This window comes from Arachis ipaensis, chromosome B6, assembly GCF_059453495.1.
Source record: "Arachis ipaensis isolate K30076 ecotype BB chromosome B6, ASM5945349v1, whole genome shotgun sequence".
Lineage (NCBI taxonomy): Eukaryota > Viridiplantae > Streptophyta > Magnoliopsida > Fabales > Fabaceae > Arachis > Arachis ipaensis.
In genome coordinates this window covers 5,845,419-5,858,911 of record NC_142441.1, presented here as the reverse complement: position 1 = coordinate 5,858,911, position 13,493 = coordinate 5,845,419, and the positions used below count along the sequence as shown (strand labels likewise).

Here is a 13,493-nt window from a genome sequence, read left to right as displayed (position 1 = left end):
TTGTAGGGATACCTCAATGGGTATCATGGCATCACATCCGTAGACCAACCTAAAGGGGGTTTCCCTTGTTGATGATTGTTCAGTTGTGTTATACCTCCATAGTACTTCAGGGATAAGCTCGGCTCATTCTCCTTTTGAGTCTTCGAGCTTCTTTTTAAGGCCCAGCAAAATGATCTTATTGGCAGTTTCGGCTAAACCGTTAGTTTGTGGATGTTCGACAGAAGAGAATTGTTGAACTATTTTAAAATTTTGTAAGAAATTTGTGAACTTTTGATCTATAAATTGTCTACCGTTATCAGTAATAATGAATTGAGGAATACTGAATCAGCATAGGATGTTTTTCCATATAAAAAAAATCATTTTTTTGGAAGTGATTTTTGCCAATGGTATTGCCTCTATCCATTTTGTAAAGTAATCAATGGCGACAATTAAAAATTTAACCTGGCCTGGGACGGGAGGAAAAGGCCCGAGGATGTCTAGCCCTCATTTGTTGAAAGGCCAGCATATCTCGAATCGGTGTAACTGCTCGGTCGGGTTGTGGATGATTGGTGCATGACGTTGGCAATGATTGCAATGCTTAACTTTGTTCATGTAGTCTTGTTGTAACGTCGGCCAGTAGTAACCTGCTCGGAGGATTTTGGCAGCTAGGCTTCGGCCGCCTATGTGTGTGCCATAGACGCCTTCATGAACTTCATCTATTGCCAGCTTGGCTTCTGTCGTGTTTAGACATCTTAGGAGAGGTCTTGTAAATCCTCTTTTGTATAGTTCGGTTACGATTATTGTGTAGAAACTTGCTCTTCTTTTGAACTTTTGTGGATTTTGGATGTTGTTGGAGATGTTACCTGTTTGTAAGTAAGTTATAAAGGGTGATCTCCAGTCATCTTCCTGCGAAATACTCGAAATTGTTGTCAGCATAACACTAGGTTCTTCGAGTGTTAGTTGAGATAATATAGGTCGTAGTTTGACTTCTTGTTGTTACTAATTTTGAAAAGATATCTGCTCTATCATTTTGTTCCTGAGGTATGTGGGATATATTGAATCTTTAAAAATTACAGACGAGGTTATTGATGATGGTATTGTATTTTTCTAATAATGGGTCTTTTACCTGGAAGTTACCTGTTACCTGCTGTACCACAAGGAGAGAGTCGCATTTGACGTTTAACTGTGTTATGCCCATTGTGTGAGCCAATCGTAGTCCTGTTATTAGAGCTTCATACTCTACTTGGTTATTGCTTGCGTGGAAAGTAAATTGCAGGGATTGTTCTAGTGCTATTCCTTGTTCATCCTCGAGTAGTATTCCTGCTCCGAAACCCTTACTGTTTGAGGCTCCGTCGACATATAGTATCCATATGTTATCTTTAGGATCTTTTTATTCTAAAGTGAGTTCTGTAATGAAGTTGGCCAGTGCTTGTGATTTGATAGCTCCTCTGGACTGGTATTGGATGTCATATTCTGACAACTCGATCGACCATTTGATTAATCTTCTTGCTAGTTCAGGCTTCGTCAGTATTTGTCTTAAGGGTTGCTCGGTTCTAACCACAATGGTATGGCTTTGGAAGTAGTGTTGCAGGCGTCTGGCTGTTGTTACAAGAGCCAGAACCAGTTTTTCTAGCTTCGGGTATCGGACCTCGGCGTTCTGAAGGAATTTGCTTACGAAGTATACTGGGTGTTGTTGCTTCCCTGTTTCTGTTACCAAGACAGAACTGATGGCATGGTTAGTAATAGATAAATAGAGATAAAGTGGTTTACCAGCCTCTGGGGTTTGGAGGATTGGAGGTGCTGAAATTATGGCTTTGAGCTCGGTGAAAGCTGTTTCGCATTCTTCAGTCCAATGGAACTGTTCTTGTTTCCTTAGGCTATTGAAGAAATGGTGTGATCGGTGGGCTATACGGGGCAGAAAGCTGGCCAACGCTGCAAGTCGGCCAGTCACTTGTTGGACTTCCGTGACTGTCTTTGGGCTTCTCATGTTAAGGATTGCCTAGCATTTTTCGGGATTTGCTTCAATACCTCGGCAAGTTAGCATGCAGCCGAGGAATTTTCCACTCTGCACTCCGAAGGCGCATTTTTCTGGGTTGAGTTTCATGTTGTATTTTCGAAGTTGTTGGAATATCTCTGTTAGATCGTTGACGTGGTTTGCCGTATGTGTTGATTTTGCCACCATGTCGTCGACATAGACTTCTATGTTCCGGCCAATTTGATTTATGAAAATTCTGTCCATGAGTCTTTGGTAAGTATCACCTGCATTTTTGAGTCCAAATGGCATAACCTTATAGCAAAAATTTCCATTGTCAGTAATAAAAGCAGTTTTATCTTGGTCAGCCTCATGCATTAGGATTTGGTTCTAGCCAGAATAGGCATCCATGAAACTTAAACATTGAAAACCAGAGGAACTATCAACAAGTTTATCAATGCATGAGAGGGGTAATGCATCCTTTGGACATGCCTTGTTGAGGTCTGTATAATCCACACACATCCTCCACTTACCGTTGTTCTTTTTTACCATTACCACGTTGGCTAACCAAGTGGAGTATCTGAGCTCTTTGATGAAGTCAACGTTGAGTAGTTTTTGGGTTTCTTCCAGGGAGGCTGCCCTCTTGTCTGTGCCGAGGTGTCTTTTTTTCTGAGCTATAGGTCAGACTGATAGGTTGATGGCTAACTTATGACAGATGACGTTGGGATCCATCCCTGGCATGTCTACTGGGGTCCATGCGAATAGGTCGACGTTTTGTCTTAATAGCTCGGTTAATTGATCTTGTTCATCATTTTTTAGTGTGCTGCCGAGGTATGTATATTTTCCTTCCTCGGTTGTTAACTGAATCTTAGTAAGGTCGTCTGTTGGCATCGGTCATCCTTGATAGTTGGTTCTGGGATCCAGGTCGGCCAGGGGAGGTAATCGATCTGAGTTATATACTGCTTGGACATACTGTTGGTCGGGTTGCCTTGATTGTTCATTTTTTTAGGCTGGCATTATAGCACTGCCTGGCCTCCTTCTGATCTCCGTGGATAGTTACAACTTTATTATCCTGCAAGAGAAACTTGACACACAAATGCATAGTAGAAACAATAGCATTGAATGCATTTAACGAAGGTCTACCTAGAATGATATTATAGGGACTTTTGCAATCCACGACGAGATATTGTATTTCTAAGGTTTTGCTGTTAGGATATTCTCCGAAAGTAGTTTGTAACCAGATGTAACCTCGGATGGACACTCGCTCACCTGGGAAACCTACCAGTTCTCTGGATGAGGGTTGGAGGATCTTGTCGATGAGTTTCATTTTTTGGAATGCTGAATAGAACAGCACGTCCGCGCTGCTCCCTGGATCCATCAGGATCTTCTTTACTAGTGGTTCACCGACCTGTGCTGTAATGACGACTGGGTCGTCCAAGTTTCGATCGGTCGCCTTATAGTCTTTAGGGACGAATGAAATTTTCGGTTTGTCCTTGTTGATGGGTTGGGATGAAGTTGACTTTGTCATAGACATCATAGCTCGGTATGATCTCTTTCTTGCCGAGTTTGTGCATCCGCCACCTGCAAAACCACCAGAAATGCTATTTATTATTCTGCGAGGTGGATTGATATCATTGTCTACCTTTTTCCCTTTATCTCGAGAATTGTCAGTTGTTTTGGATTGCTGGCGGAGGTCTTCTGTGTTTCGCTTTCACCCGCGGCTGTCGATGTACTTGTCCAATAGTCCTTGGCGGGGAAGCTTCTCAAGGACATCTTTTGCTATTACGCAGTCATCTGTGGTGTGGCCATACTTCTGGTGGAAAGCGCAGTACTTGGATTTGTCTACATGTCGCTGGTCCTGATATGTACCGGCCCTGTTTTGGGTTTGATGAGTTTTGAGTGCAGTATGTCTTTTATAATGTCCTCCCTCTTTGCATTAAGGGGGGTGTAGCTGTTGAACTTGGGTGTTAGTCTGAACAATCTTTGGTCTGTTCTGCTGCTTGAGTGCCTGTTTTGTCTTTCCTCTTCTCTGTTTGAGGTGGGTTTTTCCGCTCTTCGCAGTGCTCAAAATTCTTCGATTTCGATTTAAGTTGTTGCTTTTTCTCGGAACTCGGCCAGGATCTTCAGTTTTGCTATGACTATAGACTCTTGGAATTTTCCTAGGTGGAGACCGCTCTTTAGGGCGTGGAGATGGACTTCGGGGTTTAGGTTGGGTATCTCATTGGTTGCTTCAGCGAACCTGGTGATGTAGTCTTTCAGGCTTTCATTCGGCCCTTGTTTAATGGTGCTCAGGTAATCAGAATTGTGGACATATATTTTGGATGCGACAAAGTGATTGACGAACTGGTCGGCCAGCTCATCAAAGTTTGAGATGGAACCTTCAGGGAGGTTGGAGAACCAAATTAAGGCAGCTCCATCCAGAAAGGTTGGGAAAGTGCGGCATAGGATCGGGTCGGATTCTTTGTTCATAAACATCATGGCATGAAATTTGGTGACCTGGACATTTGGGTCTCTTATTCCTTGGTAGGGTTTTAGAGTTGAAGGCAAGGTGAAGTTTTTGGGCATTTCAAAGCTCATAACTTCCTTTGTGAAGGGGTTTGTCCTTTTGGTGGTTGTCTTTGGGGGATTAGGTATAGTTTGTTTGGTCTCTGATGTATGCTCATCGTTGTTGTCCTTGTTTTCTGTATTTTTGTGTTCTCCCCCTTTGCTGTGGTCGTGATGCCTCTGGCGTAAGAGTTCAGCCATTCTTTGATTCTCGGCCCTGAGGGCCTCATTAATTGCCAGGAGCTCGGCCTGGTTAGTATTCGAAGGAGTATGGCTGTGCTCGTCCGCCATGTGCTGTGTCCTGCAAAGAAAAATAAAAAATGCGCAGAATGAAGAGTTGTGGGGTTAGAGATATCTTTGCCCCACGGTGGGCGCCAAATGTTCCTGTATGGATCTGGATGCTCCGAGGTATAGCTCGTCCTACTAGAACTCAGACCAGCTTCCCTTGGGCAGAAGGGTGGAACGTCGTCTGCTTACTGGGGAGGCGGCGTTGGGCACTTGCAAAGGGACTCCAACGCTCAAGTGAGCAAGAGTGTAAAGTAATTTAGAGTGAAAACTGAATGTATTGCGTACCTCTAGACTAGTAGCTTACTAGTATATATATTGAGCTGTTGTCATTTGGTTTGTTACTCGTATCAGGTTTATTGGTATCTCTGTTGCTGGTTTGACGGAGTCTATCCGAGTTTGTTGGGATAGTGATGGTTTGAATGGAGAGGTTGTTGGAGAAGGTATCTTTGCCAGTTATACCAGGTTCTGAGATATGTGCGGTTGTGGGCTAGGATTTGAGTAACGGATCAAAATTCAAAGATTTTCATAAACATATTTGATCAACATCAAATTGGATATGTTAGGTATTATATATGCTATCAATTAACATTTTACATCATTAATTGTTGACAAAAATTATTAATAAAGTAACTGAAAGACAAATATGATTAATTTGTAATTTTTAAATGATCAATTTAATTAATAAATTTTTTTAAAGACAAATTTAAAAAATATCTTATCTTTCAGAGACTAATTTAACTATTATCTGGTATTATAAGTCATGAAGCTTAACCATAAGCAGCTTATCCCAAGAGTCATAAAACGTTAGTTTGCTAAGACGTTTAGGGCTAGAAAGCTACTAGGATTCCATGTATAAAGATCTAAAATGACATGTGATGAATGTAATAGGTCCACTTGTTCCTTCTTTTATTTGCTTTCATATGTCCTTTTCAGTTTTCACACTTTTCTCTTCTTCATTATTCATAATAGTCCTGCTCCATTATTGTAACTTATTGTAACGTACTACTCCTTGCATTTCACGTTCACACAATACATCCATATCCATATTGTTATATTAATAATGTTAAATTAACACCTCAACCAGATAACCATTGTACAAAATCACAAAAACCTGGTGTTGTCTTTACATGGATTTATTGTAGTTATATTAGTTTTTAGTGTAACTATAACTTGATTATTTATTACAAAAATATCATTTAAAATTAACTACTAAAATCAATTACTAATATATTTGTATATAAATGGTGGTAAAAGTATACTTTTACAATTATTACGACAACTCAAAATCATGCGAGTAATATTAAGGTACAAAAGCCTAGCTACTATAAATAAACTAGCTAGAAGTATAATATACTACAATTTTGCTAGAAAAAAAAATATTTAATTAACAATAATCATATAACAATATAATAAATGAAAAAAAAAGTTAAAATTTATTTTGACTAATTATTGATTGAAAAATACGATTTTAAGAATTGCATGGTATTGGTTAGTTCAATTAGATTAACCAAAAATTAATTATTTTATCAGTCAAATTTAGATAAAAATTTCGATTACCAAAATCATTTAAAAAAAACTAGTGAATTAGTTAAATAGTCAAATTTGTTGAGAAAATTATTACTTAAAGATTTTATTTTTAAATTTAACCGGTAAAACTTTTTTTATTATTATTAAAAGTTTAAAGATCTAAGTGAGATTATAATTTTTTATTATTAAAAGTTTAAAACTTTTTTTAATTAATATATATATATATATATATAACACTTTTAAATACCTAATTTTACCGGTTAATTTTCAAAATCTTGCTAAAAATCAGTCTCAATCTTTTCTTACGATAAATTTTTAGGGACTAATAATTTTTATTATTATTTAATCAACATAAATATTAAATTATTTTTAATAAATAAATTTTATTAATTTATATGTATAAATTTTAAAAAATATAGATATAAATTATATTAATTTATGTATACAAAATTTTAATAAATATAAATGTAAATTATATATTTTTTATATGTAAAATTTTTATAACTATATATATAAGTTATTATTAGTTAAATACTGTTAAAATAATAATAATATTTACTGACTAACATGGTTCGATATTAACTATATCCATGTCAAAAAATAATAATATTACTGTCAATGAGGCACATGTAATTCTGATATATATCTCAAAGAGTTAAAAAAATAAAAAAGATTTTGGAGCCGAGTACAAGTCATCACTTTGGTGAAACATTTTTGTGCAATTTGGAATTAAAAAAGGGGCAGGGATTAATGAAAACAAAAAGGGTGCTACTCAAATGAAGATGCAAAAAACATCTTTTTATGAAGATGCTTTGTATAAAAGTGTGATTTATTGATTTGGCCATACTTTAAATAAAAACAACACTTTTATAACATATCAAAATCTAACCCTACAATCCATCATCTAAGGGTCAAAAAGAAAAATCATCACATGAAGACAATTATAATATCTTCATGGGAGTACCCACCAAACAAAAAAGGGTAACACAAATGTCCACAAATTCGGCAACTTGGATTAAGAAGCAATCGCCGACTCAAAACACAGCACGCGGAAATGCTTAGGCACACGGCAAAATCCTCATTGCACACAAACTTTAATTAATTGAACCATTGAGTTTTCAATCCACGGATTCTTCGGATTTTTTATTTTAATAAATAAAATAAATATAATATTTATCGAAATAAATATTTTTATGAAAATTTATCGATTTAAATTTTTTTTTCATATCTCATTTACACTGTAAATAAGATGTACAAATAAGATATGACAAGTCAAATTAATACGTATAAACGAAATACGTGACAAATCATCTCGTTTACACGATAAACGAGATATGACAAGAAAATTTAAATCGATATATTTTCGTAAAAATATTTATTTTAATAAATATTATATTTATTTTATTTATTAAAATAAAAAATCTCAGATACTTTATTTTTTTATTTGTTAAATATATGTAAAATATAGTTATATATGTATTTTTTATTTATTAAATTAAGTTTATGACATAATATACGAAAAATTATTATTATAAAATTTAGAGTCTAATTTTTATTATTTTTAAAATATTTTTTTAGGCAAAAAAAATTGTACGAAATTTCAACCATCAATAAAGAAACTCCCACAAAACAATATATTAAATAGGATATATAGTGGTTTATGCACTTATCCATAATTTTTATAAGAGGGCACACTCATTCCACACGCACATAAATTGAAGTTATTGTATTTGTAGGACCCTTCACCCTCGGCCTTCAGTTTTGAGCACTTCAAAGTCCAAACCTAAGTGGGCACTGCCCATGTTAGCTTTTCATCAACGCTTGGACCACCATCTATTTTTTCTAGTTTCAGTTCAAGAGGAGTGTATGTGGTTGTGTATTTCAAATTGCGGCTCACTACAAGAAATTATTAAAATAAAAATTGGTTGTTAATAGTGATTGATTTAACAATTAATATAGAATTTATAAAATTAAAAAAATATTAGTTGCTAAATTACATTCAGCGGTCGATTTTAGCGACCAACAAAATCGGTCACTAATAATAGTCGAATTAGCGATCGATAAATTTTTTATACAACTAGAATAAAGTTGGTTGGTAAATCGGTCGCTATTTTTTAATTTAACGACCGAATTAGCAACCAAAACAAGAGAAGTAACGTTTTTGGAATTCTTAGTCACAAAATCGGTAGCTATTTGTAATTTAGCGACCGATTTTACAACGGATAGAGAAAGGGTGAAAAATTATTTGGTTGCTAATTTAGCCACTAAGACAGTGGTCGCTAAATTGGTCGCTAATAGCAACCGAATTAGCGACTGATGGTTACTTTTTTATACAACCAGAATAAAGTTGGTCGTTAAAATCGGTGGCTATTTTTTAATTTAGCGACCGAATTAGCAACCAAAATAAAGAAGTAACGCCTTTGGGACTCTTGGTCACAAAATCAGTCACTATTTTTTAATTTAGTGACTAATTTTGCAACCAATAAAGATATATAATGAAAAATTAGTTAGTCGCTAATTCGGTCGTTATAAACTCATCGGTCACTAAATCGGTCGCTAATTTAAATAAAATAATATAGTTATTGAATTACCCTCACTAATCCTAACTCACCCACACCATTCTCATCTTCTCACTTCAGTTACGGAGTTATTCGCCTGAAGCAGCACCGTCTTCTTCGTCTTCTTAGTTACCCACACCATTGTCATCTTCTTCGTTGCAGGGCCGTCTTCATCATCTTCTGATTGCAGCGCCGTCTCCTGAGGCCTCGTCACTGTCGTCTTCTGAGGTTTCGGTGTCGTCGCTAAATCGGTCGCTATTCTGATAATTTCTTATAGTAACTTTTTTGTGTGATTTTTAAATTTTTTATATTTATTATTTTTTTCCAAAGAAATTTTTTTATTAAAAGTAATTTTGAAATAATTCATTATTTTATTTTCCAAAGGTAAATTTTGTATGAGAAGTAAATTTGAACTAATATATAATAGAAGGATGCTATTATTAATTGAAAGATGATAATATCTACTACCTTAATTTAACTATAATTTGTTGATATGTGGTTCAAATATTTATGATTTAAAAAGTACAAATATTATTTAATAGTTATTAGTTTATATTTTTAAGTATTAGAATGTTTAAATTTTATGTATTTTAATTTTTTTTATTTAATTAATAATTTGTTCTTTATGTTAGTAGATTTAGAATTGTTTTATTTTTAATCTAATTTAAAATATGTATAAATATCTTTTAAAATATTGTAGTCATCAGTTAGATATAGACATTAGAGGATTGAAAAATCAATTTTTCTAATTTGGTAATGAAATCATAGTATGAATAAATAAAGTTGAATGAATTTATTTTTTGTTATATCAAAAAATTAGATAAAAATAGAATAATTTTTATTGTATTTAATTTCAGTCTATGTATTTTATTTTTTATTTATTTTTTGCATTTAATTTCAATCTTTATCCTGTTATTTATCCTTAGTTTTTGTATTTTTCCATCTATTTAATTTATACTTATGTATGGAGACTATTAAAGTGTTAAAATAAGTCTCTCTAATTTCTCACTCACGTACTTAGTTAAGATCATTAACTATCATTTTAAACATTTACAATAACATAATAATAAAAATATTAATCCACCAGTTTTATATAATAATTTAACACATTTTTTCTATTATTAATAAGACGTAAAATTATCATTTTATAAAGTTTACAATTTATTTAAAAAAAATGAATCAATTTAATATATAACAAAGAATAAGAAAATATAACATTTATTTTAAAATAATTAGCTCCATTTTGAGCATGCATACAGCGTGTGTTTGTTTCCATCCATTCCTTTATGCTATTTTGCTCATGCCTACAAATCTTTTTTAAAAAAAATTATTTTATATATAATGCCATGATTATAGTCTATAGCATCCATAATAACACTGTTTTGCATATGAACAAGTTGCATTTTATTTAGACTTGTGACGTAATTAAATTAAATTTGGGGCATTATGATGAGTTTGGAATAGAGACAAAAATTGAGATATTGAAACTAGGAGATAAAGACTGAGAGATAGAAATAGAAATTAAGAGGTAGAAATTAAATTAAATTATTGTATTGTGTTTGGTATAAAATATACTTGACTAAGTTATGTTTTAGTATTATGTTTAATTTAAGATAAATATAGAGATTGAATGATAAATTTAGAATTTAAAAAGTTAAATAAAGATATTTTTAAAAAAATATCATTAAAGATTTAATCTCTCTCCCTAAATTTTATCTGAGACTTCACTTTCTCAAAATATTAAAGGGACTGAAATTTTGAAGAACTGAAATTTTAGGTAGCGTTTGTTTGCGAGACAGAGACAGAGACAGAGAGACAGAGACTAAGAGACAGAGACAGAAATAAGTATAGTATTGTGTTTGGTGTGATGGTGTACAAGACTGAGTTATGTCTCAGTATCGTATTTGGTTTGAAGTAAAAGATGAAGACTAAATTTATGAACTTACTAAAATGCCCCTTTAATTTCAGCAAAGAACCCTAACCCCCCCCCCCCAAAACAATTTCATTTTCGATAGTGGCAAACCCTCACCCCCTTTCTCCTCTCAGCCACCGTTCCTGCTGTCCTCTTCCGGCAACGTAGGCTGGAGCCTGACCCGCGGCCGCTTGGACCTCAGGTTTTCAGCCTTTTTTGGTCAGATCGACGAAGGCCCCTCGGCAGTGATCCCTGGTTCGACTTGGTGGACCCGCTAGTGACCCTTGTTTTGTGACGCCGCTGCAGAATCGATCTTTGTGGGTGTGCGTCGCGACGGTGCCGGATCTGTGCCTCAGTTCGTCGCCGTTTGTGAGGTAGCGTTTGTTTGCATTGTCGTCTTTTTTGTTTTGCTCCTTTCTCAAAAACCTTAATTAGTTCATCTTTAATTTCGGCTTCTCTGTTCAGACCTCTCAACCGTTTGCCGAACATATTATTGAATTTAGAATTTAAAATATTGAGTGAAGGCATTTCTCAGGAATTGCTGTCAATACTTGCTCATATTTGTCTTCCAATGGTATTTCGTTTATGTATGTTCTACTGTGAAATTGTAATTCTGCTGGCGAATATTTGCTCTGCTGAAAAGAGAAGTGAGCTTAATTAAGCAGGTATCTGTTCCAGCAACTATCTAAAATTTAACCTTTTATCAATTAAATAACCTGTTCAATTTGAGTTATCCATTTATTTGTCCACTTAACCATCTTTCTTCTTTAATCACTCATAATAAAGTGTTTATATGTACTCAAATTTTGTTATTTGAACTTTGCCAAGTAAGAGGTGACACAGTTAACACTTGATATGCAAGTTATCATAGAATTTTCCTGGTAATTGTTTGCGAGATGTTTGTCACGAAACTAGCTGTAAGGCCGTTTTGCTGTAGTTGAAAGATCCTCCTAAGATGTATCCTATAGTTGGTTCTCTAGGTTCATTTTATTATCTTGCAATTTAATGCAATTCAGATTAGGAGCTGTTTTGTGACCATACTCTACTGCTAAGTGTAGTAGCAACTAATTTAGCTAGCAAATGCACTAAGCACACTTGTTCCTAGCAAATGCACTAAGCACACTTGATTATCTAGCAAATGCACTAAGCACACTTGATTTTCTCTCTGCATCAACTAATTTGTGGTTTCAATGAATTTGTCCCTTTTGCTTCCTAACAATGGTTTGTAGTGCAGTTGTTAGAAATAGGCTTTTTGTGTCTGCCTGTGTATTAATTTGTTATTGTATATGGTTGAGAGGGTTTATGCAAACTATTGTATATACAAAATGTATATACGTTGTAATTGCGCAAAGTGGAAATCTTTTGGGGAATAATGATATATCCTCCTACACAGAAATTGTTCATTTCTTCTTATCTGATATTCATCCTAACTAGTTGACCATTTATAATATTGTTATAATGTAACCTCCTGTTTGTGAATGGCGAATGAGTTAACAATTTCTGAATCAGTGTAACCTGCAATACAAGTCTACAGCAGTCTTGATGATATACTTTGTCTAGATGCTCAAACTATTCTAAGAAACTTTCCTTTTGTTTTAAAAAAAATGAGAAGAACTGGTACAGAGACATGATTGCAACCAAAAATTTTTTTTACATTTCTGCATTTGTTTCGGTTGAATCATCATTGGTTGTTTCATATATGAATCCTCTTCTTCTTTTATGTGTTGTGTGTACTACATTAAAATTGTTTGAGTTACTGTTAAATTTGTAGGGTGGTTAACAATGGCTTCCTCAAGTCGAAGATCAACAAGTGGTACGTACGGCAGCAGGAACATAACGGGAGACCTTTTTGTGAGTGTGGGTTAAGAGCACCGTTACAAGTTTCGAATAGCGTGGCCAACCCGTGTAGAAAGTATTACGCGTGTCCAACAAGGCGATGTGGATGGTTTAGATGGGCATGCCCAAATATCCAGCCTTCTGACTCCGGAGATGATCAATCTTCTCAGCTTAACTTTAATGTTAAGACGAGCGAACGAGTGGAAAAACTTCATGCTGATGTTGTGTATCTGAAGTTTCTAATGTGCGGTCAACTTGTTGTCTCCGTTTTTTGTATTGTGTTGATCATTGTTGTGTTGTGTAAGTTGTAGTATGGTCTTTGAACAAGATGTGAATAACAGTAGCACATATTTGGTATAAAAGATGGAAGGAATTCATATTTTGAACCAATATTGTCTCAAGGCCATTTTTGCCTGTGAGAGAAATTTCACCTTTGTTTGTATAAGTGGATATGTATGTTTACACTCATGATGTCGTTCTGATGAAGTCATTTGACTGCCAAATGTATCAACATGTTGCCTTTGTGTGTGTTACAAAACACTATTTTTGTTAAAAAGAATTGAAACAGAATTATTAGACTTACTAGGAAGAAATCTTTGTAAGTTAAATCCTAATACAAATTAATATAACCAGAAAATGGAGGAACTTGTTAAGCTTGATAATCAACCACCAAAGTATTCATCCAAAAAATATCAAAACAAAGGAAATTCCATAGTTAAGGAACCAAAACATAGCAACACACAGAGGGTACCAAAGTTTTACCGTGTTAAACATAACAATGTTCTTAAATCCTAAGACCCAACCTCCAAAAAGTTAACACCCTTAACCAAGCTTAATACCAGAACCCAATGTTAATAAATTTAACTAGTCTTGAACT

General features: G+C 34.5%; 1 protein-coding gene across 1 annotated transcript; it reads right to left on the bottom strand.

Annotated features, from left to right (window-relative positions):
• Positions 1 to 483: 483 nt before the first annotated feature.
• Positions 484 to 1,177, bottom strand: LOC148554470 (uncharacterized). Its single transcript, XM_088490335.1, has 2 exons — positions 1,106 to 1,177; positions 484 to 885 (listed from the first exon to the last, which is right to left on the bottom strand). The coding sequence occupies exons 1-2, from the start codon at positions 1,175 to 1,177 to the stop codon at positions 484 to 486; spliced, it is 474 nt and encodes a 157-aa protein (XP_088346461.1).
• Between the last annotated feature and the right edge of the window lie 12,316 nt (positions 1,178 to 13,493).

Excerpts from the sequence above, each read along its gene's own strand:
- LOC148554470 (XM_088490335.1), bottom strand. The coding sequence starts at position 1,177 with ATGGGCATAACACAGTTAAACGTCAAATGCGACTCTCTCCTTGTGGTA. Across the intron at positions 886-1,105 it reads AGGTAACAGGTAACTTCCAG|GAAGATGACTGGAGATCACC; the intron begins GTAAAAGACCCA and ends AGTATTTCGCAG.